Below are 27,169 nucleotides of genomic sequence, written 5' to 3'. Positions count from 1 at the left end.
CGCACTGTTTTGTGAATGGCCCGGCGACTGGGGAAGGATGAGGGGGGGAGGACCACACTCCCGGCTGAGGTCGCTGCGGTCAATACCAGGTACCCGCTCCCCCCGAAAGGTGTCAAACTTTGCAATTATTGGGGGGGGGGCAGACAAGCGGAGCTTCCTTTTTTGGGTGGAGTTCCGCTTTAATACAACTTTAGCTTCTTTTCTCACAATTCAATAAACAAGGATGAGAGATATGGTATATTGATCTAAAGTCAGTTCCCACTGATAGCAATACCTGCATGCGGCTTCCTGCACCCTTTTGTTGCTGTCCAGGATGCGTTTAAGCAGCTCAGTCATGAGGGGTTTCAGGTATTGGTCGGGAGGCTGGCTGACTACCCAGTGGGCATAGCGACTCAGAGTCCAGCAAGCTATTGAGCGTACCAAAGCTTTCTTATCAGAAAGGCACTGGATGAGGTGAGGGATGAGCTCTGGTAGGTAGGGAACCATTCCCTGCATACAACCTGTACAGGACAAAAAAACAAAATAAAAAAAATGTATACGATGTTAACATTCTAAAGATACCTAGAACTTAAACACAGGATATCAACAAAAGTGATATATACCTAGGATAAGAATTTAAAAACAGAAGTTAAAGTGGTTGTAAACCCATGAGAAAAAAATAAATAAAAGCAAGACAAAGGCATAATGAGCTAGTATGCATAGCATACCAGCTCATTATGTATTAATGACCTTAGATCGAAGGCCCCGCAGCGGTCCTCGTTCACCGCACCGGCCGGCATTACTCCCGGGAGTTACTTATGGGTATTGCGGGCTCCGGCGCTGTGATTGGCTGGAGCCGTGATAACATCACTCCCGCGCATTCGTAAGACGCGCTGGTAATGGCACAGTCTAACTGAAGCAACGGCATGTATGTGCTGTTGCTTCAGTGTGCATGTGCCGCTAACGTCGGCACATGCAGATACAAAAGGGTTATCTCCTAAACCACGCAGGTTTAGGAGATATCCAGGATAGCTACAGGTAAGCCTTATTATAGGCTTACCTGTAGCAAAAAGTGGTTGTAAAGGGTAAAACATTAGCATCGCAATGTGTGTGAACAGTGACAATTCTAAACAGATGAAAGCTTCTTCTACAGATGATCTGAGAGACAAATGTAAAAAGAGAGAGTACACTGAACACAAAAAGGAGACAAGCCCTATTCCTTCGAACAGACTGGACTTCGCTATACATTGGCTGTTAAAAAATATATAACAGTTATTGGGTTTTCACACTAGAAACCCCAGTGTGCCTTGCAAGCAGTGTTATAGTGCCTGTGAGCTGAGCAAAATCCTGGGACCGCAAGCTCTCTCATCAGACAGCTGAAGGCGGTTACATTGTCTCAGTTGCAGGAGACAGATATACATGCCTATATAAACTGGTGTGGGTGAGCAGTTCAAAGAAAGCGAGTGTCTCAGCATTCTCTTGATTTGAAATGTATCAAGTCTATTATACATTTTGGGTAACTTGAGGAAATAGTGGAATGGACAAGCACATAACACGTGGTTGGAAAAGTTATCATAAGTGCATGTTGACCTGAATAATCCAAGAGCTTTCACCAATGGTGAGTTTGTCTATTGAGCACAAGCATGGAGCACAGCATGACTTGAAGTGATTTTCTCCTATGAAGGTTTTGACAGATACTAAGAATATCTGTCATATTTATGTACAGGCAATACACAGCAGTTTAGGATCTGAAAATCACAGACCAAATGGTGGAGTTAAAAAGCCAACATTTCACATGCGGTCATAAAAAGAACCAGGCAGACGGCCAATAACCCATTAGCATACTTTTGGGATAAAAAAAGCTGTTCTGAACACACACACACACACACACACACACACACACACACACACACACACAAAAACAGACCTTCAGCAATGGCGCCAAGAACAAGTATGCCCGACTCCTTTATGACCCATTCTGGATGGAAGAGGAGGTTCTTGAGAAGGGGTAGAAGGTGAGGAAGCAATTCATCTCGAAATACATTAGCCAGGACATCCAGAGCTGCAGCGGAACATTTCCCTAAAGAAAAGCAGTAAGCTGTGATTACTTTGTAAGGCAAACCAACGTGCATTCATGATTTAGCACACAAGATTGTCTGATCAGCCAGTATGAATACAAAGGACCCTCAGTATTAACTCAGGACAAGCATTCTCCATCATTTCAGGAAGACATTTGTTTAGCATTGTAACAACGGTACATACTCAGATTCCAGTCAGATAATGTATCATCATCGTCATCTTCATCGTCTGCATCTTCCTCTCCTTCAGCCCTCTCTTCTTCATGCTGCAGGGTCACAGTGCGAGACTTGTGGAAGCGAGGCTTGATGTCCTGCTCACTGTCTGGAACGGTTTCATCTTCCTCAACATCTCCCTGATAAAAGCAAGAAAATGGAACTATTCTAAGCAACTTTGTTGTGCCTCAGTTATGGTATAGCATATTGCATATAGAGATGGTTGTTAAAGTACAAAATTGTTGGTAAAAGCACAGGAAAATCTATTTTAAATGCTTACTTGAAGGGCTTTTCTTTTCTATAAACAATTTTTATCCAATTGTAATATACTTTAGAACTTTGTACAAAAATTTGACCACACCAGAACAATTCCCTAAAACAACCCCCTCTTCTCCTAGCACATTTCTCTTACTTTCTGTGCTGGCCCCACTCCTTTTCCTCCCTTTACCAACCCCCCCTTTTATGTAGCAGCTGGAGGCAGAGCAAAAGGGATTACTACAAAAGCAGTGGTGGTCAACTGGAAAATAAGAGGGCCCCAAATGCTTCCAGAGGGCTTCACAATAGCAGCACAAATTTGCACCTCAGCAGCCAAAAACGGTCAGTCCTGCTGAATTTTTTTCCAGTGTATCGCAGTGCACACTGATGAAGTTTGAGTACAATAAGCCCTAGCACTGATGTCAGCAGCTGCAACAACCAGCCCTGGAATTGCTGTCAGTGGCCACAATAACACCACTCCCCCGTATTGGTAGTCGAGGCAGTAAAACTGCCAACTCTTTAAGCCCCCTCCCCCTCAGCAACGCTGGTCATGGCAGTGAAAGTTAACCATCCCCCATATTGTTGTTCATGGTAGTGAAAATGTTGATATATACACACACACCCCCCCCCCCCCCCCCCCCCATTAACCGTGTATTGGTGGTCATGTCAATGAAAAGGTTAGTCTCGTCCCTTTGGTGATAACTTACCCATCACACTCTCCCACGATGCTCTCTCCCCCCCAGGCTGGGGCTTTGCTTTTCCCGCAGGCAGACAACCCAACCCACAATACATTCTCTCTTATGGTGGGACACAGTGCCCTACCAGATGCAGCTCTGCAATGTGACTGGTGCCCAAAAGCTGGTGGGCCACATGCAGGCCTGCAAATTGGGCACCAGGACTACAGCGCGACAGGTGTGTCTAACATCATATTCAAGATAGTGGCACCCAGTAGCAGTCTCAGGCATTTTGGATGCCTACACAAGGGTTTATATGCAAACGCCTTGTATAAGAATGGATGGAGTAAAGGCACAAATAATGTTCTGGGAAGATTTTTGTTGAAGTGGTCTGGTGACCAGTTCTCTTAAAAACAATTCAGAGACATCTTATCACTCTCTCTCTATTCAAGTAAATTATTTGTATTTTAAAATACAGCATTTCTTGTGCTGTTCCCAATCCCGAGACCAGAAATGGTTCCTCTGCCAGTTCAAATCTCCAATCTCATGGTCCATGAAACCCTCCAAATGTCTTCAGGAAAACATATCTAAGAAATCATGTGCATTCAGGGGCTTAGGCAAAAACTGCCAAAAAATGTCAGTTTACCCTACTGAGACCATCAATGGTTCCTCTGCCAGATCAACTCTGTCTCAAGGTCAGTGAAACACTATGAATGTCTTCAGGCAATGACTAGATCTTAAGCCCCATACACACACTATCAGTTTTAATGCTGCGTTTGTTCCTTCAGATTTACCAAAACCATATAATATGAGGTCAAACTTTAGGAGTTTCAATATGTATGCAATCAGGCAGGCCCTTGCACTACATGGTTTTGGTAAACCTGAAGGAAAAAAAACAGCAGAAAATCTGATAGTGTACATTGGGCATAAGAAATCATGTGTTGAAATGCTCAAAGCCCTACCAACCTCCAGCAAGGATAAGCAATGAGCAAGAAAGGCTAGAGAACGGCAAGGAATGAAGTATGCTATCCTTCAAATAGAAGGAGTCTGCCTCTTCTAGTCATCTTCATCTAGCTTTGACAGCTGTCAACCACTATTTCCAGGGTAGAAATTATTTTGGGACTACACACAGAATTAATAGGTACAGAAAGTGGCTTTAATTTTCATTGTCCCAGATACCTACAAAAACCATGTTCCACCCAGAAAGCAGAGTATGAGACTTTTGCGTTCCCATAAAACGAAAGTCACAAATCATCCTCACCTTCAGAAGAATAATATCAATCTCATTGTATTTCATTCCATTGACCAGGATAGGAATCAGCCTACAAGATAAGAAAAAAAAAAAAAAAAAATTTACTTTACATACATAGCACTGGACTAAACATCCAGCCAAATAAACTGAAGTTTTTATCCTGCTGGTTATTTTTAAATTCTGCAATTGAAGTGCCTTTGCCACAAAGCAGAACAAGAGACTCCTTCTCATAGCAGATGTGTTAATCACAAGATTTGCAGAATTACTTTTAAAAGCCACCTTATACAACAAAGTACATGCAACAACATTGATCTTATAATTAATGTGTATTTACTATTTTTTTTGCATTGTAGATTGCAGAGCATTGCACCCACCATCAGTGCAACACAGGTTCCAAGAACAGGAAAATTTTACCCCCAAGTCCTAAGCCTGCACAGACCTTTTATTATGGTGCTGAACGAAGAGTGGCTGGACTACAATTGCAATGATGTCACGAACCTGCTTTACACGCGTTTCTGCCCAGTCCCACATAGGACTTGTAGTAATTTAGATTCAGAGACCTTGATGTAGGCAGAGCTATGAACAGGCACCAAAATAAAAAAAACAGAAGCCGCAAAGACGACACATCCATCAATCATTTCAGCTCCAGAAGATTTACCTCACTTCCTGACCAGACCATTTATTGCTTTTTGGCACTGTTTTACTTTAAAGGAGAAGTATGGGAATCTAGGTTTTTCTCATAATCATACTTACCTAGGTGGATGTTGCATCTGAGAACCGAGACAGACATCGATCATCACCAATGGCTCGGTTCTCTCAGCTCCCCAAGAGGAGAGCTGCTGACTGTCAATCAACAGCTCTACTCCTCCACGCTCACTGTAGCGCTGAGCTGTGGAGGGGGGAGGGGGGGTGGTCTAGGCCTCTCACGAGAGGCTGAGACTGCCATCAGTCCAGGCACCTGGCTGATCCAGACTTTCCAAGTCGAGACGACGTGGTGCCTGGACTGAACTTGGTGAATGTACTTCAGACCACTCTCTGCTGAAAAACGGGTCACAGGAGCGCAAAACGAATTGCACTCCTGTGACCCTTAGGAGAAGCCCAGGCTGGACTTCTACTTTAACTGATATTTGTGTGGTCATGCCACGCTGGACCCAAATGAAACTTATATCTTTTTTTTTTTCACACACAAAGTTTTCTTTTGGTGGTATTTGATCTCCTCTACGTTTTTTTTTTTTTGCGCTATAAACGAAAAAAAGCTGATTTTTTTTTTTCTTTCAAAAACTATTTTTACTTTTTGCTATAAAATATTTCCAATAGACAAAATTCTTCATAAATTTAGACCAATAGGTATTCTGCTACATATTTTTGGTATAAAAAAAAAAAAAAAAATCCCAATAAGAGTATATTGATTGGTTTGCACAAAAGTTGAAGCATTTACTGTTTAATTTGGCCCCTTCTATCACCTGAAATACTACCGTATATCACAGCTACTGATCCGATACCGTGGTCAGTTTACATGCCATCATCTGCTGTGTCTCTTCTGTCCTCTCCCCTTCCCTCCCCTGCCTGCCAGCTCCGTGATTGTGTCTGCCCCCTCCCCTCCTGCTGCTCAAAATAAGGTTAAAATTTACATTATCCTCTTGATTGAATCATGTCAGGTCCTCCTGCAACTGTGCTTTATGAAAAAAAAAATGCAGCTGACCTCCCTCTCTTCTCTCCAGACCCCCCCTATTCCCCTTTGGCTCTCCGCACCATCTACCCCCTCCAATCTACTCTTGTCCCTTCACTTTTCCCCCTCTTTCCTTCCCTCTCTTTTTTCATCCTTCCACTTCAGACATGATTACTATAGGCTTCGGGCATACTCCAGGCCATGTTTGTGTTACATTTATGTGAAACCTAGGGTATGTTCTGATCCAGAGAATGTGTACATGGTTAGAAGGAAATCTGCTTGAATTGTACTTAACTGACACTACCTGTACTGAAATCCAACTGTAAGCCTATAGTATTGACTCAAACTTGTTACTTCACAATAAAAATCTTTGTAAAATAAAAAAATGCAGCTATATACCTGTTTACAGAGTGCAGATCGGCGCTCACCTGACCCGCCTGCTCTCCCCTCTCCCACATGACTGCTGCAGCGGGTGGGGCCGCCTCTCTCCTCCTCCCCTCCTGACTGATGTGAGAAAGGGATCCTCGGCCCTGACAGCAACAGCTGTCAGGCCGAGAGAGGAGAGAGCTGGCTGGTCACGTGGTGAGCGCCAATCTGCGATCTGTAAAACAGGTATATAACTGCACTTTTTTTTAAACAATCAAATCAACAGGGATTATAATGTAAATAGCCACTTATAAAGTGCCTACAAACTATCCGTCACCTGCTGATCGGCTTGTGCTGCGACTAACCACAGCACAGCCGGCACGCCACCTACCTGGAAAAGCTGGATCATGTACTAGATACAAAATTCGGCACAGGAGTTGCTCTGCCACCATACTCCAACGTGAAACAGTTCGCAAGCAAACTAAGGTAGAGTGGGGGGGGGGGGGGGGGCACACGGTTATAGTGTGGTTGGGGAGTGTGTGTGTGTGTGTGTGTGTGTGTGTGTGTGTGTGTGTGTGTGTGTGTGTGTTCATGTTTTATGAAATATGGTCCAAAGGGAGGAACGTGCCCTTAAGCTCTAGTTAAGTGCACAATTTTAAATAAATGTAGGCACAGCTTTGGTTTATGCAAGGCAGTATTTCAGGACATAACAAAACTAAAGTACTCACTGCAAGAGGTGATTGGACAGGGCATCCTTACAGATGGGCTGGTCAGCCAACGTCAGCCAGAATTCACAGGCTTCCAGGGCTACATTCTCATCACTGTCCTGCGTCCTTTGCAGCATATACTGGAGAAAAATAAAAATTCGCACTGTTCACTGTTGCTGCTCCCACACAAAGTGAAGCAATATAAAGAGGAACTATCATACCTGGATGATGCTGTGCATGTGAGGAAGAAGGCGGTCTATCCGCACCTCCAACAACATAACAAGCGCCCGACACACATTCTTCCGAACCTCAGGGTCCTCGTCCACGGCTAGTGCAAAAAGATGCTGCAACAAAGGAGGAATAGGACAGAATATCTATTACTGAATATATGCAGCCACGAAAACCTCCAATCATACTGTTGTACCATGTGTTATAGAGGATACAAGAGAAACTTGCATTAAGGTGAAAAAACACGAGGATTTACAACCATGATTCTTATTCAGCACCGGCAATATGCCAATACACCATGAAGAACTGAACTGATACGAAGATGGAAATTCACTGTCTTGCTAAAGACACCCCTCTGTCTCCACCTGAATCCCCCACTCCCTTATGAAGTATTGCGAGTCTTCTCTCCCTTTGAGATCCACACTAAAAGGGGTTTTCCAGCATGCACATCAGAATGTCAGACTTATTTTCTTGTTTTGTTCTTTTGAACCGACAAATGTCTCCTGACATTCTGCCCAAGTGTACGGGGCTTAATACTATCTCCCTGAAGATGTAAACAAATATTGTTCATCTCTCTCTCTATTTCAGGGGTGCAACGGATCAAAAAAAACTCACGGATCAGCAAATAATTTAATTTTCGAAAACCTATGAAAATTCCACCACCATATACTCGCCACTGTAATATTGGCTGGGTATCGGCAGAGTATGGCTGCTTCCATCCGATCCCTCCCCTCTACTGTACAGAGGGGAGAGAGGAACCAGCATCATGACATGACCCAGTTTGTTTACATGTGATCGCTCCGTTGGATCACAGTGTAAAACGGCCTGGGTGTAGAAAGATGGCCGCCGCTTCAGTGCTAGGCCGATGTCGCGGATCGCGGCATGTGCCGATCCGATCGGGATGACCCGTTTGGATCATGGATCGGTGACGATCCGTTGCGCTATATATATATATATATATATATATATATATATATATATATATATATATATATATATATATATATATATATATATATATATATATATATATATATATATATATATATATAACATTTTTTTTTTTTTTTTTTACACACACACTACACCAATAGTCTGTAAAAAGCAGTGGCCGGCAACTGGTCAATCGCAAGCAGGTGATGGGTAGATTGCATCCCTTCCTTGCCAACCCCCAAAACCTGCCTGGACAGGATGGGCAGTGGGGCATTTGCTGTAACTGATGCCCTGAATTTTCCTCCTGCAGCAGCTGAAAGGTGACCTCTCAGGTGCTGCAGGAGGAGAATTCAGGGGAACAATTCCAGTAGCTATCACCCCTCCTGTCCAGGGAGCCAATGGCACCTGCTGCCTCAGCAAAGTCTGTCAGAGCAGGGGAGAGCCACTACAAATGAGCATAGAACTAGATCAAAAGAGGATGAAAGGGAACCTAATTGAGACAGTATGCTTTCAATGATTCCCTGAGAATGGAGGGGGCATCTCTCACCTCAATGAAAGTGTCAATGTTGTCCATGAGGGCTTGCGCTCGGTCTGTGATAAACTGGTTGACACAGGCAATTGCATGAGACCTAGGACAAAAAAAAAAAAAAAAAAAAAAAAAAAAAACACAAATACATTACACATGCGGGGGGGGGTTTGGGGCTTTTGAAACGTTTTTCACAGTCACTTGAAGTAGTCAAGAAAAGAACCTGATTTTGGGGCTGCAGTGCTTAAAGAACTGAAGGAACTTGGGGATCATTATGTTGAGTGGCCGGTTTAGAGCATCGCTGTCCAAAAGCTCAGAGGAATCCTCACAGATCTTCTGCAGCGCGCCAAATGCACCCTTGAAATGCAAAAAAACAATAACGCATTTTAAAAAGGAGGTCATTAAATACAAGCAAAATCAAACAAATGCCTTGGGGGCTTTAACAATTTTGCGGGCTCTATTCCTGGACTACTCTTCAAAGCTGGTGAAATGTAGGAGATCCTGCGCCTTATTAAGAAAGTGGCAAAAGACCCTTTGATAATTAGGACTGATCTGTTACCTGTTCTATGCTGACAGAAAGAGCACAGAACAGTGCAGCTGAATCCAATCCCTTCGACTGTCCTCTTTCACCCGAGATGGGGAGGGAGGAGACAGCATGTGCAAAATCTGCAAGTTCAGCGTAATTATTGCACGAGCAGAGAGGTGTGAGCCATCTACAAACAGTTCACATCCTGTATGCCAGGTTAGACTAGGTGGGGGATTTGCAGCTGTTTTCTATATTGCAAACTGCCGCAATCTCCTAACCACTTCAAAAAGGTTTACCCCCCCTCCCCCCTTCATGACCAGGCTATTTTTGCGATACGGCACTACATTAATTTAACTGAAAATTGTGTGATCATGCGACGATGTACCCAAATAGAACGCATGTCCATTTTTTCAGTGGTATTTGATCTCCTCTGCGTTTATTTTATGCGCTATAAACAAAAAAAAACATATCCATTCTTTATCAATTTAGGCCAATATGTATTCTGCTGCACGTTTTTGGAGAAAAACAAATATATAATACCAATAAGCATATATTGATTGGTTTGCGCAAAAGTTGTAGTGTCTACAAAACTATGGGTTTTTTTCAGAAATAATCTTCAAAATTGCCAAATGATGGAACTGCTCAGGCTTGGCAGGGCAGAATGGAGAGGCCTCAGCACCATACCTCACATGTGTTGTAATCTTCTGAATTCAGAAGGTTGCAGAGCTGAGGTAGAAGTTCTGGCCACATCTGCAGCTCCCCTTTGGATGCAATAGTGGTTATGAGAATACCTGGAGAGAAACAGGAGCACAACATCAATCAGAATTCAACTGGATTTATAAATAACCAATGTATAGTGGGAGGCATAAGCGGGAAAGAACAAACAAGGCCCTGATGAAACACTATGCCAATCAAGCTGCCCAGCATAGCTATATTACTGACATGCTATTGTGACCAAGCTAAGAGTTTACCAATACCAACATCCTAATTACACAGCACCACCTAGTGCAGGGATTTGCAATTAGCAGACCTCCAGCTGTTGCAGAACTACAAGTCCCATGAAGCATAGCAAGACTGATAGCCACAAGCATGACACCCAAAGGCAGAGGCATGATGGGACCAATCACAGAGCAGAGATCAGTGTCACTTGTTGCTAGGCAGAACGGGGAGATGCCGTTTACTTACGCATCTCCCCGTTCAGCCTCCCCGCGACACGATAGCGGGTATCCCAGCAGCGATCGAGTGCGCAGGACCTGCGACCAGACTCACAGGGGTCCCGCTTGGCGTGCGCTGTCGGCAGGCATTCTTAAAGGGACGTACCTGTATGCCCATATGCCTGTCCGTGCCATTCTACCAACATACATAGTCATTCGCCGGTCGGGAAGTGGTTAAAAATGCAAATTTATAACTTCAAAATGCGTTTCTAGATTTTTTTTGTTATTCTGTCTCACTTAAAATAAAACTACCATTAAAATTATAGACTGATCATTTCTTTGTCAGCGGGCAAACTTACAAATTCAGCAGGGGATCAAATACTTTTTTCTCCTCGCTGTATGTGCACATTCTACAATAAAGGTATCCAAATGAACATATGCGAGATAAAATTATGAAAGCCAATACTGCTGACCTAATTTTTAAAAGTAGGTCTACAGGCTAAACTTTTTTTTCCCTTTATTTTAGAGTTATGGGGAGGGTTATAGCCCCTGTAAGTAGAGCTAAACATTTAATCGTTAAAGAATCAAAATCACTACTCTACCCCCCTGCCGATCTTAAAACAGCATTTCACTGATTCTATGTAACAAGTGAAGAGAGTTCTCTGCTCACTTCTGACAAAAATAAAAAAAATCCAGGCAGCCTGGTAAGTTTATCTCATTATCGGAGATAACTATAAACAAAGTAACATTTCATTCTTAGATCAAAGTAATTAACTTGTGTGTGTGTAAAAGGTCAGTTTAACCACTTAAAAAAAATGGCGGTTGTTGCAATATTTAATGTCACACTGTAATTTCACAGCTAGCCCAAGTTAGCCCAAATTTTTTGCATGAAGTCAAAAATGTTAGGCAGCGAGAATCGTGATCTTTATTCCAAGCAAAAGAATTAAAAAAATAAAATAAATTGCGATTTTCATTTAAGCCAGAATCATGCAGATCTACCTGTAAGGTTTTATTTTTTTTACATCCGTGTTCCCCTTCACTTCCTGTCCTATAGCCAAAATAGGAAAGTCCCTCTAAAGTGAGGAAATCCCTTGCTGCAATTAGAACTGGTGTCCTTATTGGAAGGTATCCCCTCTATTTCTGTTCTGGGGACAACCCAAAATGTGGAATTTTCTGTTACTGTCACTTATGGTTGTAATAGTAAATAGGACTAAGGATGAATCTCCCCAATGATGGCACAGAAAGCAAAAACTGACAGGTGTTTTAATCCCTTTCCTCAACATGTTCCTTTATTTATACTTCTAAAAATGCAAGTTCATTGGCAGTTATGCCAATTCTATTCAAACTATGTAGAGTAGAAAAGAAGGCAAAGAAACAGGTTCACCTTATTGTCTCCTCCCCAGCAACATTTACACCCCTTATCGACACTTATTAGCTGCTGAGATTGAAAGTAATGTCCTGTGTAAGCTACAAGTATCTGAAAATGTAGAACACATATGGTTATGTACCCTCCCATATGACAGCACTGACTTGCCCAGTGCTGTCACAGACAGTCACCTGTACCCATAAGTATCAGGTATTTCCTTCAGAAGCAGGGAAAATACAGAATGCATACTTACAAATCTATATTACTGATAAGAGCATATTAGGGCAGTGTTAAATTGTGCCTCATCAGAAGCACCAGATAGGTAGGCCTGGCTCCCTTCATGCATCTCAATACTATTTTGATTCTGATTGTTAACTCTGTAGATGCCCTTAAGTAACCATTAATGTCCTGGATCAGACAGTATGAATACGAAAACCATCACTTCAGATCAGGTTCTGAACATCTGCATCACTTCCAGAACACTCTAAACTCTTCCAAGCAATGTATGTCAAGGAGGTGGATTGTGGAGTGAAAGAGGGGAAATTGGGATTGTATGACACTTTAGGAAGAGGATTTTTATGCGTGGAGGAGCTATATTGATTGAAAGAATATTAAAAATTTGGTGGACTTTTTAAATTTCTAGGAGTATGCACATTAAAGTGATACTAAAGCCAAAAAGTTTTCTGCTCAGCTGCATCTCTTTCTTCACATAGCATGCCCATTGGCTCCTACTGTTGTCAATCAAATGCAGTGAGAAGGAAGTAGGCCCCCACAAGTCCCGCTGTGCAAGTCTATTTCATGGCTCAAAAGACACAGCTCGGGAGCATGCACACACTGTGTGCCTCCGTGGCAAACGGCTTGCTATGGGGGACACACAAGAAGGATCCAGGAGCACTGTTGGGGGACCCAAGAAAAGGAATATCGGGCAGCTTTGTGCAATGCCACTGCACAACGCAGGGGAGTGCAAGATGTTCATTTTTTTTTTTTTTTTTTTTTCAACTTAAAAATTTACATTGGTAACAAGTTGATTTGTGGGGCTTGATCAACTGTGAAATAGCTTAGGTTTATGAAATGTAGGTTTTTATAGACATAGCAGTATTTTAGATTTGCAGTGTTGGGGAATGTACACTATGCCACTGTGAATTAGTTTGGCTTTATGTATTAAATGTATTAAGGCACTTTCAGGGTTTGTAGCACGGGCACAAAGATTAGTGTAAATACAGAAACCATTACTGCACATCAGGTTATGAACATCTGAATTACTTCCAGAACACAAAACTCTCAGGTTATTTACCGATCGTGGCTCTGATAAGCGAAGAACCATCTCCGATGCTGTTCAAACACTCCTGCTTTATGAACTCAGAGACCGGCTGAGGGAAGTTCTGGTAATGGGCTTTCACGTTGTTTTTTAGGATCAAACCACTCAAAGATCTTGTGGGCTCATCTACAAAAAAGGACAACAGAACATTTTATCCAATAAAACTAAAAGATGAAGCAAGACAGAAAACGTAACAATTGAAAGGAATACCAAATTACAGAAAATCAGGGCAGGGGGACCTTATACATTTGTTTTTTATAAGTGGCTTTTATACTCCCATAGCCATTATATTCAGCAAACAAAAGTCATGGTCCATGCATCTGTAACAAGGTAAGGCGGCCCCTGGTGAGTGAGAATGGGGGTTCACAGCATACAATACACCCCTTTGGCATTTGGAAATCAGAATTTATAAACACACACACACCCCCACAGCCCCCAGGTTCTCCTGACCAGTCCACTAATGTTAAGGGTCCCTTTTCTCCTTCTCCCCTAGTAGTGGCAGGGGCAGTCCTTACTGCTACACTGAACATAGCTCACATAAATGGCACGTGAGCACAGTAGTGAGCTCAGAAGACGCAGGTTCAGCAACACATGTCCCTTACCCGGAACACTGGCAACATCTATTGGCAGAAAAATTACTGCAGATGGACAGTTTTGTCTATAAAAAAAAAAATAAAAAAAAAAAAAAAAAAAGGAAGAACTTCAGGGGAAAAAATAAAATAAAAATTAATGTGGAAAGCCTATTATCTTTAGCTGCTGGTCTGTTTTAATCTAGGAATACTAGACAATTACCATTTCTCAATCATACATCACTAGAGACAGGGTTTTTTCATAGCCATAACAATTGAGCTATGGGGACACTATCAGGAGAAAAAAGCTGGACAATTGGAAAACTGGTAAGCATTTAATCCTGGAGACATGTCCTCTTTCCAGCGAATATGTGCCACCACTCTTACGCATCGGGGTTGGCGATGTTATCAGTCTTTGCGCTATTCTGACTTGGGACATGACAAATGGTCCACAGTGGGGTGTCAAGGGATTACAAGATGGAATTTCAAAGGTGCTTTCTTCTGTACTTTATGCATTTAAAAGGTCTCCTTGGAACTTCTGAAAATAGTGCTTTCCAACACTGGCAAGCCTACTGTCTAGGGGTGCAACTATACCACACTGGAAGGGTAGAAGTTTTGGCTTCTGTTCCAAGCCTTTTATGGTGCCAGAATCAAGATGTCAATTCTGGACCTCAAGGGTCACATCAAATTCCTGGCATAGACTCACACAATACAGCTATGTGCACATCCCTATCTTTCAACCTCACAAGAGTCTGCAAGATTTGCTGGCACGGATCCACCGACAGCTTATGGCTTTGCCATTTGGCCTGTCCGATGCTACCAGAGAGTGTTTACTGAGGTTTGGTGTACACATTAGTATTGCTGTTATGGAGTATCTGGACAACCTGCTTCTTCAAGAGCAGTTGGCTCATACCTGGCCAAACAGGTTAGTTGGTGCAGCTCTTCGAGCAGTTCAGTTCAGTAATTAACCTCCAAAAAGGAAAAAATAAAATCAGCCATGGTCGACACATCTGGAATATGTGGGTCTAATCCTGGACACAACTCAGTCCAAAAGGTTTCTTTCAACGGAAAAGTGCCTTTCCCTCCGATCTCAGATAGAGTCCCTGGGGTCTCTGGAAAATCCTTGAATTTACTTCCGCACAAGGGTGTTGGAAAGATGGCTTCCGCTTTCAATGCAGTTCTATATTGCCAGTACCATTCAGGAAGCTGCAACTCAATATTTGGTCAGCCAGGGACAAAAGACCTCAGTCCCTAGATCTGTCTTTGCATCTGAATCTGTGCCAGGTCTGCTCTGGAGCAGTGGTACTCTTCCTGGATGCTGAATACGGGAAACTCCTTGCTTAGAAAGTTCCAATTTAAAGCTAGGGTGGTGCTCTGGCAAACTGGTCAGTTCAAGGAACCTGGTCAGTTTAGGAGTGGACTTTGCTGAACAACATTTTAGGACCTTCAAATAATTCATGTGTCATCAACTCTGGTCTGGCTACCTTCGGGGGGCACCTAGTGCAAGTGACGTTGAACAATGCCAAAGCAAGGGTGTATGTCAACCTCCAGGAAAGGACATAAAGCCATGCTGCTCAAGTGGAGGCAAACGTAATATTGTCCATGGCAGAGCTGCATGTTCCAGCTTTATCCACTGTGCATTTACCGAGCATGGAAAGTTGGCAGGCAGACTTCCTTAGTTGTCAGCAGCTGAACCAGAGTGCCTCACCCTGGAGGTGTGCAAAGTTTTGTCAGGGATTAAAGACTCCGTATATGGATTTTCAGGCATCCAGGTTCATCACCAAGGTGGACAGATTTGTCTCTTGAAGGGGTACTCAGAAGTTTGTGGTAGATACCCCGGTGACTCCATGGGATCAGTGTCACCCTGAACTGTATGTTCCCTTCCACCTATACTCATGCCTCACCTTCAGAACAGGATAAAGACAGATGTGTTGGTGTTTCTCATCACTCGGATTGGCCTTGAATGTGGTACACAGATAATACCACCCTGTTGGTAGACGAGCCATGGGATTTCTGGATCAGCTGTAGCAGGAACCAATATTTCACTCTGCCCAGAGTTGCTTGCTTTGATAGCATGGTTATGGTGGCTCAAGTCCCGAAGGACAGGGGCGTTTCCAAATGCGTTATTACTGCACTGCTCAGGGTAAGAGGTTGACCTCAAAAGAACGTGCAACTATCCTACAAGGATAGCTTATTTTGCCTGGTGTGAGGCTTGAAAGTTCCTTCCTCAACAGTACATCATGGTGTGCATTTTGGCTTTAGGCAGTCAAGTCTGGAGTTCAATCTGTCTATGCACACTTTCAGGAAGCAAATTTTTGCCTTGGCTTTTCTATTCCAGGGACCTTCTTGTCACCACCAGGGAGTTATCAATGCTACCTTACCATTCGTATGGTTTTCTAAAAGGTTTTGTACACCGTGGGCGGTTTTATTTTTTGTCTCTGTTGCCCATCACTGCCCAGCGTGCGGGAGACTCACTGTTCCCCTATTTCCATGGGGGGGGGGGGGGGGTGATCATGTGGTCCTTTTGCCCTATTGAGCACAGTTATCTTACTGCGCTCTTTCCTGTTCGTGTTCCACCTTGGAGCGCAGATAGGCGGGCTTCCCGCTCGCCGATGACGTCACAACGCGGACATGGCCCCACCCACAATGGGCAGGGCCCCGCACAGCCTTGTCAGTGATCTCCTTAGACAGACTGTATGCAGCCAATGGAGCAACAGTCCGTCTCATCGACTTCAGCTGTGGAGGCTGCCGATGGCACCTTTTCACAGCTGATCCCATTAGCGTTTTTGCTATTTAAGGCCTGCACCCATGGCGTTCAGTACGCTGTGGGTTTGCATGCTGTTGGGATTCCCTGTATATACTATATTTAAAGGTGAGCAAATACTCCAATGTTATCTCTGACCTACGATACTATATGCGATTTTTATGAATCAAGCTATTTACTTATTCATAGAGGACTTTTTTACTTACTTGCACCTTTTTTATTAGATACATTTAATTGGACATCTGAGCCGGTGCTACACTGCACTGTTTGTCAGTGGAGATCTTGCAGTGCCTAGTGTCCCCAACTACAAAATTGCCTGCGTTGTGTCACCCTGATACTTTTCCATCAGAAGCACATAGTTTCATCTCACCCACAGTCCGTCAGATGATTTTAGTTTACATCACAATATCTTTACCCCGTTGTTGAATATAGGGGAAGGCTCTGGCTTGTGAGTATATAGAATTTCTTTGTGGCTATATACTATGGCTAATACGCTGAGCTACACACCTTTATGTTTTTGATGCAACTGTACTAATTTGACTGTTTACATTATAGACCATATTTACATGAGATTACTGTAATGCCTGTGAAAAAGGACAGATAGTCTGAATATGTCGGCGTCATTCTCAATATATGTTTTAAGCCTCTTCTGAGTCAGTACTGTGATGTATACATGAAAATACTGTTTGTCTGATTTCATATTGTACCAAGTACATATATATCTCAGAAAAAATTTTTTTTTTTTTTTTACTTTTTCCTCAATAAACATTTATAAATATATACTGGTCCATCTAATTGAACATCCCAAGGGGTATGTGCGGTGCCCTAGGCCTTTTTTCTGTTCTTTACAAGAAAGAGCAACCAATACTGATACCCTTCTTGCAGCAGATAGTTACCAGAAAAAAAAAAACGACCAGGGGAATATGTTGCATCTCCCCCAACCCCCCCCCCCCCCCCAAAATAAAATAAATAGGCTGTTCTGTAATGCTGACAAAACTAAAAATTCAAGTCCCAAGGGTTCAGGGGTTACCTAACCAGCCATTTTACCCTCTGAATACATTTATGAACAAGGCATGCAAAGCAAGTGGTCATTGAAATAATACAGATAAGGCAGAGAACTGTCCTTAGAAGTACTCAAGGCCAGCTTTATTTCTCACTCCATCTGCAGAAAAGTCAAAGACTCTACCCTTTACTTATTTCCTGGGGTGTAGCTCCTGGTTTCACACCAGGAGACATGTTTCCCAGACTCCATAATATATAATCATGGAGGCTGGCGCCCTTGCATTAACCAAGGTAGAAAAACGACTGAACTTGACAGTCCAGGCTTCTTTAGAGAGTGGGTCTCAATAGTCAAACCGTTAAATTTAGCATATGTAAAGTAGGATGGAACTCTGAATCTTGCGAAAGACAATCTGGCCATGTAGGTAGGTGCCATGGGTCTCCTACTGCCTCTCTACATACCAAGATTTCCTGGATCTAGCTGGGGGGGGGGGGGGGGTCAAAAGAATCAACAACTTCCCTTCCCAATTTATCCTATGAAGAAATCGTGGACGCAGGCAGAATAGGAGGGAATGCACAAATTCCACAGGAATAGCAAGGCATCCATTCCACATGCTAGCGGATCCTTTGTTCTTGACACAAAGTTGTTAAACTTGGACGCAAAACAGATCTTTGTCTGGAATCCCCCATCCTTGACATATGGACAGAAGGATATCAGGGTAAAGGAACCATTCTCCCAGGAACAACTGCTGGTGACTCAAGTTCCGCCTGCCAATTTTCTATTCCTAGAACGAAGACTGCCGATAGGCAAAGTACATTGTTTTCTGCCTAGAAGATAAGATTCACCTTTCTCTGGGCCGCACAACTTTCTGTGCCCACTTGGCGATTAGTATAGGTCATTGCTGTGGCATAGACTGATTGAATCCTGGCAGGACAATACCTTAAACTGAACGTTCATGGGCCCACAGGACCAAGTGCTCTGCCTGAATTTCTAAAATGTTAACGGGCAAGGCCATTTCTGATCTGGGCCACTTCTCTTGGACAGCTGCCTCTTTCAGGACTGTCCCCCAACCTGAACAAAAAAAGGTTGGCATATGTTACCATTTTCCCAAGTAACTGAAAGATTTTCCTTTTTGCAGATTTTTGATGTTAACCATAAACTGAGGCTCCGGCACACCCAGCCTACAGCACCTGGTATTTCCAGGTGGACTTTCGTCCTGGTACTAGCCAGGCCGACCCTGCTTAGCCTCCAAGATCAGATGAGATCGGCGCTATCAGGGCAACGTGGCCTTAGGCTTTGGAATCAGACACATTGGGAATGTAGAGCTTGAACCCTTTGTTTCAAGCCGATAGGAAACTGTTTTGCAGCAGTCTAGAATAAGACTGAGCATAAGAAACAGCCTCGAATGAAGCCACCATCTTTCCCAACAATCTCACGCAAAGTTGAATAGGAGAAAATCATTTTGCTTTGACTAACTAAATCAGTTCCTTAAGGGCACCGATCTTTGCCTGGGGTTAACACCACCCTTTTCTGGGTGTACCGATGATCGGACCCAAGTATTTTCTTCAAGGTTTTAAAGAGGATTTCTCCTAGGCTGAGAATCCAACCTAGATATTCCAGGTAGTCGAATATGGTGACCTTACTTTGGTCTAAGCAGGCTACTGACTGGTCTATCAAGAACAGATCGACTAGGTAAACCATAATCGTTATACCTTGGGCCCTCAATCTGGCTAAACAAAAAAAAAAAAAAAAAAACAAAAAAAAAAAAAAGAAGGAGCTAGAACATTTGTACTTGAGGTGCAGCAGTTGGACCGGAAAGCAGAGCTACACACTGAAAATTAAGCTTTCCCACTTTGAAAGTAGATATTACTAGTGATGAGGGAATAGGCATATGGAGATATACATCTTTGACGTTGAATGATACCAGAAGTTCTCCTCCTTGTAGGATGGAGAACAGATTGGACTGACTACATGCAAAAAAGGAAGAGAGATTATATTCAGGAATTGAATTTTAGATCTTTTGGAGATCCAGAATGTCCATTTGGAGACGGAAACTCTTGGAACTCCAGTATGCAAGTTGGAGCTATTGAGAAACTCCCCCTCGTCTTGACACTCCTGCCAGATCCCTGAGAAATGCAGAATAATTCCTCATTGAGCAAGCAGGGACACCTCCTCAAAAAAAGGAGGCTACAGTATCTTGTAGGCTTCCTCCCCCAAGACCTCTTTTGTCTCTTAACCCTGAGTATTACCCTTAGAACCCGACGGCGGAAGCTGTTGTGACTGCCTGGACGCTGATGCCCCTGGTACAGAAGGAGCTTTGAAATAAATACATTTACTCCTTCACTTAAATGGCAAAAAAAGGGCATCTTTCTTTTACTAGAAATTCTTTGGACATTTTATCCAAAATATTCCCCAGATAGCCGTTTTAATTGCAAAAAAGAAAAACTAGCCAGGAGCTTCTTGCATGACGCTTAGCTTTCATAGCAACTATTGGAAACATAAAGCTGCCTCTTGGACCTGCTGAGCAGGGTAACCTTGAACACCTGTTTAAACTGGTTTCTCAATGAATAACCAAATTACTGACAGCGCAGGCTGATACACAACCTGGAAGACAAGAAAAAAAAAAAAAAAAAAAAGAGTGTTCTTTTAATAGGAATTCCAACCTTTAATCCATTGGATACCTAAGTGTTTGAGCATTGTCTACCGGACAGGTCAAACTTGCTCACAAAAGAATATCGTAGCATTAATTACTGGTATACCCTACTTAGTAAATTTTCTCTACCATAGGATAAAGCGTGAAAACGTTTTAGAAAGGAAAGTAGTGCTTATCTGAGTGATCCCCAGATACAAAAAAAAAAAACAATAAGAACAAAGAATGGACAGGAAAAAAGGCATGCACAGCTTGAGGAGGCTTTAGCAAACCAAAACACTCAGTTAAGGGTGCATAAATGGAGCGGATCAGCAAGAATTTGTACCGTCAATCTTACAGAGATTGTGAATGCTGACTCTTCCGCATTTGACACCTCAGAAGAGGAGTCAGCCTCAGCACGGTTCCCTGAGGGAATTGGTCTTCTCCTGCCCCTAGCTGGGTCCTAGGAAAATGGAAGAGAACCTGTCGCATCTTGACCACACTGGGATGTGATTAAAGTTGCTAAACCTTAAAAACCTACCATGGCTGCATAAAAATAGTAAAATGAACAAGGGCTGCAGTGTTGAAAACAGTTGCTAACATTTCATGGCCCCGATGCTCACTCTGACCAGCCACACCCTCAGGGGAGGATGCCATTCGTAGAGCAGGCTTTCCAGAGCTTGAGGGAGACCCTTTTAGCGTCTTTTTGGAGAGGTTTCAAACCCCCCCCCCCCCCCCTGAACATAGCCCGATGCACAAAGCAGAGGTACTACCAGAAGAAATCGCATTCATTGCTTGAGTAATAGCCAGCCACTGCCATTAATGCTCAGCCTGATGCAATAGTAAATGTGTAAAAAAGGAATGCCTGTGTCACCAAACCTCTTTCATGCCCCTCTTGCTCGTGTCCCTCTGCAGCTTGCAGCAGTAATCCTGGTGCAAAAAAAAAAAAAAAAAAAAAAAAAAAAAACTCACAAGAACACTTTCCTGCACTGGACGTTGGAGGATGCCTTGTCTACAGCCTCCCTCATCTCTTAAAAAAATAAAAAAAAAAAGCTTTCCTACACGAGCGCGGGCTGCTGACCCTATGGGATTAGAACAGTGAGGGGGAAAAAATGGCTAGGAGGGTGCCTGGAAGCCACCGAGTAGGGCGGTGTGACACTTCCTCCCCCCGCCCCCCCCCCCCCATTTGTTTTTCTCCTGGCGCTTCTTCCTTGAGAAGGGGAGAAAACAACACAGGTGGGGGGCGTCTGGTGGGAAGGAAAATCCTGGAGGTCTGTAAGAAGTTATGCCTGAGCAGGAAGTCTGCCTTTTTTGGCCAGTGTCAATTAAACTGAAGGTGGCAGCATAAGCCAATCATTACATATATGAAGAAACTGTGTTGTGTCATGTAAGCCAAAGAAAAACAGAAAAAAAAAAAAAAAAAAAAGGGGGGGGGGGCATTTATGGTTTACCTGCCAAATCATTTTCTTGGAGTACCTCACAAGACAAAAATGGATCCAACACCTTTACTTTGTGATTCATGGTAGTCTACAAAAAATTAAGCCTTGCTGGAAAGTTTTATGCTTAGAAGATTTGTCTTTTTGCCAGTTTACCACTGACCTGAAGGTGGCAGCATAACCCTATTGTAATAGATATTAAAGCGGAGGTTCACACAAAAATTGAACATCCGCTTTTCGGAACCCTCCCACCTTTCAGGGGGGTAGATACCTGTCTAAGACAGGTATTTGCACCCACTTCTGGGCATAGACTCCCACGGAAGTCTATGCCTCTTCCTGTCCTGCCGCGCTGTCTACTGAGACACACGCGGGTCCCAGACAACGCCGACCATCCTCATTGCACTGCGTGACTCGCGCATGCGCAGCAGGCAAACAGGAAGAAAAGCTGCAACGCTTCACTTCCTGATTCCCTCATTGAGAATCGCGCTGGCAGCAGCCGAGCGATTGCTTGCTGCCGATATCGCTGGACTCCAGGAAAGGTAAGTGTCCATTTATTAAGTCAGCAGCTGCAGTATTTGTAGCTGCTGGCTTTTAATAAACATTTTTTTGGTGGACTCTCTCTTTAAGATACCCAATGTCCTTTAATGTACACTTAAAAAAAAAAAAAAAAAAAAAATCCTTGTTTTAATAATGTGAACAAAGTCAGGCAAAAGTCAAAATTAATTATACACGTATGTGCAACATTCGGGCATCTTGCCAGGTACTAAATATCACACCCATAGCAGAATTCACAGCCTCCATCTGTTTCTTGCAGCAGCAAAAAAAAAAAAAAAGAAGTCTTCCTAGAAAGATTGGCTCCCCTTCCTATAGAGTTTTATTTTATGAATTACCCAGATTATTAAAATTATGGGTACTGATAAAGGCATGCAAAAAAATGTAATCTAACACTCACCTTCAGATTTAAGCCGCGTCAGCACAAAGATCAAGTAATTGTTAAAATCCGGAAATTGGTTCAGCTGCTTTAGTTTCTGGGAACAAGTTCAGGACCATATTGCTTACAGTTACATAAACAGGAAAAAGATACAGATGGAAGAACACAGAGCTTTATTCAGTAACAGAGCAAAGATCAATGAAACTAGTGGAATAGCAATGTTTTCTAGGCTTGAACTGTGCCAAGGGTACTGGAGAGATTATTAGGGGGGCACCAAGCCAAAAAGAATATTAATCTCAAAGTCTAAAAGAGCCCTTCAGCAGATCATTTAAGCCAGGACTACGCACTGTTTGGATTTGGTTTCTGTGGAGCTGCTTGAAGGCTGAGGTACCTACATGAGATGGGTACTACCAGCCAGGCTGGTAACCTAGCTATTTGCACGTATATAAAAGTTTTCAGAAGCAGAGTAACTGACCTATAGAAAAAAAATGTTTTTTAAACAAATGTGTTATACTTTCCTGTTCTGCGCAAGGAGCAGTGGCTGCCTCCTCTTTCAGTCCTTTGCATTCCTGAACTGGGCTGTGCGATGTCCTTAGACACAGCGTGGCTCAGCCACAACCCCTGTACACCCACCAATGGCTCCCACTGTTCTCAGTCTCCTGTGAGAAAAAGGAAGAGAAGGGGAGTGGAGGTTCAGCCAAACACAGCTCTGGATTGGGAGAGGGGTTTGGAATGTTTTTTACCCCAATACTGGGAATGCATGAAGGTAAAAAAAAATCGTGTGTGCTTAGAACCACTTTAAAGTATAGCTTTAGTTCTTCTCTTACTTTAAATACAAGTCCAAGTTTGCCCAAACAAACTACAACAAATTACTAATTGTGCCCGCTGTCAATGCTGTATAAACTATAAGGAGCATCATAAAAACACAAAGTATAGAGTCATTGTGTTCCAGCAGCGGTAAAGCAGACTTCCAGTCCCCAGAACAAAATCAAGTTGGGCCAATTGCTGCTCGGGCATTCACAAGAAGCTTTGTATTTTATGAATGGAGTATGAGGTTTCCTGAAGGTGGGGGAGGTGGAATCAGGAAGTCTTGTTTGATCATAAAAATACAAAGCCTCCTGTGATCTGCTGAGCAGCACTCACCGGGACTTGGTTTTGTTCCGGGAAATCCCCTATACCCCTGCCAGAGAACAGCATTGTTCTGCATATCTGATGCTCTATATAATGCTCATACAGTGCTGACATTAGGGAAATTTCTTAGGCTTAAAAGGCATATTATTCTTGCCCACAATAAAATTAGGATTAAAGCAAAGTTCCACCCAAAAGTGGAACTTCCGCTTTAAGTGCTCCTTACCCCGACATGCCACATCTAGCAGGTAATTCAGGGAGGTTAACAGAGAAGCAGATACCCAATTTGACAGGTACCCAGCTCCCATTTCCGCTCAGGTGGCCTAGGTGGCTCGAGCGGAAGTATTCTCCCCCCTCCCTACCTGTAATCTTCTGGGACAGGTCCCAGAAAATCATCTGGCCATTCACGAAACAGAGCACTGCTCGCGCATATGCAGTGCACACCTGACTGATGCTGAAAGCCGTTACAGCCAGATGACAAAATTGGCAATGCCAGAGCTACAAAGGAGAGGGAGAGCACAGGAGAGAAGCGAGGGTTTCGGGCGGACTCATCGCTGGACCGAGTGTCTGTTTATTAAAAGTCAGCAGCTACACTTTTTGTGACTGCTGACTTAAGCACGAGACCTGCTGGATCTCCACTTTAAGAGGGGCTGAAATGTTTTTGAAAAATTGCATCTCCAAACTTCTTTCAGCGCTGTTTGATTAAATAAAGAGAGCTTGAAACAGTTGAATTCTTTTGAAGGGAAGAATCAGCCAGTCTGAACTCTGATCTCAGGTCTTGTCACTTAAAAAGTACTTAAAGCATGACACGTTTGTCTTTTATGCCATGCTGCAGACAGGCAAGTTTAGTGCAACTTTAAAGGGCAAGGCCACATATTACACCATCAATATCCTCGATCAGACTGTATGAATACAAAAACCATCACTGCAAAATCAGGTCCTGAACATCTGCATCACTTCCAGCTTTGCAATACAGTCCATGAACTTGTAGGATGGCTGCTTCCATAGGGAATTCTTCACCAAGGGGTTTTCTTTATAAAGGCTTACCTTGATTACATTTATATACCAAAATAGCCAGTGATACAGTCAGGGTGCATCCAAGATTTGTATACTGTAAACGGTATTGCAATTACACTGTGTGCACAATTAGTAGGGTATTTTGACCAAATCATAATTTTTATGCATATTGTCCAATTCCATGCTGTATAAACTTCAATGCTTATTGGATTGGAGCATATCAGGTGATGTGCATTTGTTTAATGAGGGAGGGTGTGGCCTAAGGAGACCAACACCCTATATCAAGGTGTGCATAATTCTTGGGCAGCTTTTTTCCCTCTGGCAAAATGGGCCAGAAAAGAGATTTAACCGACTCTGAAAAGTCAAAAGTTTTAAAAATCTTTCAGAGGGATGCAGCACTCTAAAATAGCTAAAATTTTGAAGTGTGATCACAGAACCAAACGTTTTGTTGCAAACAGTTAACAGGGTTGCAAGAAATGTGTTGAGAAAAAAAATAAATAAATAAAAAAAAACACTACGCAAAATTAACTGTCAAAACTTAAAGAAGAATCAAACTTGAAGCTATCAGGAACACATTACCCTCCAGTGCTGTCATATTCTAGAACTGCAAACTACCTGGAGTGCCCAGAAGTGCAAGGCATTAAGTGCTCAGACGTGGCCAAGGTAAGGAAGGCTGAAACACGACCAACACTGAACAAGACACATACATTGAAATGGACTGGGCCAAGAAACATTTGAAGACAGATTTTTCAAAGGTTTTATGGACTCATGAGATGAGTGACTTGACGGACCAGATGGATGGGCCTGGGACTGAATCAGTAATGGGCACAGAGGTCTGCATCTTTCAAGACCATGATATTTGTGCAGGATAATTCTCCATTGCATGCATCAAAGTACTCCACTGTGTGGCTAGCCAGCAAAGGCCCTAAAGATGAAAGAATAATGACATGGCCCCTTTCCTCACCTGACCTAAACCCTCGAGAACTTGTGGGCTCTTCCTAAATAGGATATTTAAAAGGAAAAACAGTACACCTCACTGAACAGTGTTTGGGAGGCTGTGGTTGCTACTGCACAAAAAGTTGATGGTCATCAGATCAAGAAACTGACAGACCATGAATGGAAAGCTTGACGGTTATTGAAAAGAAGGGTGGCTAGATTGGTCACTGAATTTTTTTTTTGGAAATGTCAAATGTTTATTTGAAAGATTTTGAGTTGTTTATTCTCACTTTAACAGATTAATTTTTTTTTAATTTAGTTGCATAACAATTCTGCACACTATAGTTGCTCGACATTGCTAACATTTTGAATTGACAGAGCACTGTAGTTCAAAAATTAATCCTCAAAAATACAAACTCGCCTAATAATGGTGTACAGTGTATGCTACCGGGGTATCCTCAGACTGAAGCGGAAAAGCTTAAAAATTTCAATGCGTGACACAGGAGGAGATTATTGAACTCCATTCCTTACCTATGGTCTTGCACAGTTGTACAGGCTCCTTTCCAGTAATAAAATTGACAAGCAGTGTGCATTGAACCTACATTAAACAACATGTGCATTAGAAATGGCAACAAATCAGATAGACCTACATCTTTTCCTGGGTGGAGGATGTCCAGTATCCTCTAGTCCTCTCCTCGCAAATCCCTCTGTTCCTGATCTGCCCCTTTCTATCACTGGATTTCAGTTATTTCAATCATGGAGGCTCAGCATCAGATGAGGCCATTACCACGGGCAGGCTGCATGCAAACACAATGCGCCTAGGAATGCCCAACCCAAGTTGACACCTGCTCATAAGAGCATTTTGATATTTGAATAACTCCTCCCTACTCTGTTTTTATTATAGTAAAAGGGCACAAGAGAAGGCTTAAAGCAGGTTGTTTTGATGTTTTCAGAAATGTGCAACACCCAGCCAGGCCCTCTTATCAGACATGGTCTGCCTACATTACCTAAATGTGGTGGCTGCATTAAGGTCCTTTATTAGGCTTTTCTTTTCACCTTGTAAATACATTTTTCCAACTCTCTTTACAGACCAGGATGTGCAGCAAAAGCTAGGGACAAACCATTTAAAACTGACAGGGGTGCTTATGATGGTCACTTTATTCATGCAAACCCCCCCCCCCCCCCCACCATCTCAAAAAGAAATATAAAAAAAAAACCTGTTGCTGTATTCCAGATTGAAAATGCTGCTGTCCAAGAGTGGCTCCGGGTCTCCATCCAGAATAGAGACACCCTAAGGCAGTGATGGCGAACCTTGGCACCCCAGATGTTTTGGAACTACATTTCCCATGATGCTCATGCACTCTGCAGTGCAGTGGAGCATCATGGGAAATGTAGTTCCAAAACATCTGGGGTGCCAAGGTTCGCCATCACTGCCCTAAGGCCCCCTAAGGCTCAGAACATCCATTGCTTGTGTTCGCTAACACCCTATCCGGTCCGCTAAAAACCAACTAGTGA

The 27,169-nt window shown here is 42.9% G+C and overlaps 1 protein-coding gene and 1 non-coding gene across 2 annotated transcripts in view; both read right to left on the bottom strand.

Moving 5' to 3' along the window:
- The window catches only part of TNPO2 (transportin 2), a 59,963-nt gene that overhangs the window by 21,771 nt on the left and 11,023 nt on the right, over nt 1-27,169 (bottom strand). Inside the window, 11 exon segments of the mRNA XM_077470403.1 lie at nt 275-500; nt 1,907-2,059; nt 2,242-2,410; nt 4,461-4,521; nt 7,215-7,333; nt 7,415-7,537; nt 8,902-8,983; nt 9,104-9,237; nt 10,091-10,197; nt 13,221-13,370; nt 22,595-22,670. Of these exon segments, the coding sequence (XP_077326529.1) occupies nt 275-500; nt 1,907-2,059; nt 2,242-2,410; nt 4,461-4,521; nt 7,215-7,333; nt 7,415-7,537; nt 8,902-8,983; nt 9,104-9,237; nt 10,091-10,197; nt 13,221-13,370; nt 22,595-22,670 (1,400 nt within the window).
- On the bottom strand, nt 12,335-12,404 carry LOC143965209 (small nucleolar RNA SNORD41). The gene has a single exon (XR_013271590.1). It is a non-coding gene; the product is annotated as a small nucleolar RNA SNORD41 (small nucleolar RNA).

Source organism: Lithobates pipiens, unplaced genomic scaffold, assembly GCF_037356315.1.
Source record: "Lithobates pipiens isolate NorthernLeopardFrog02 unplaced genomic scaffold, aLitPip1_a1.2 Scaffold_8, whole genome shotgun sequence".
Lineage (NCBI taxonomy): Eukaryota > Metazoa > Chordata > Amphibia > Anura > Ranidae > Lithobates > Lithobates pipiens.
This window is presented reverse-complemented; position numbering and strand designations above follow the sequence as displayed.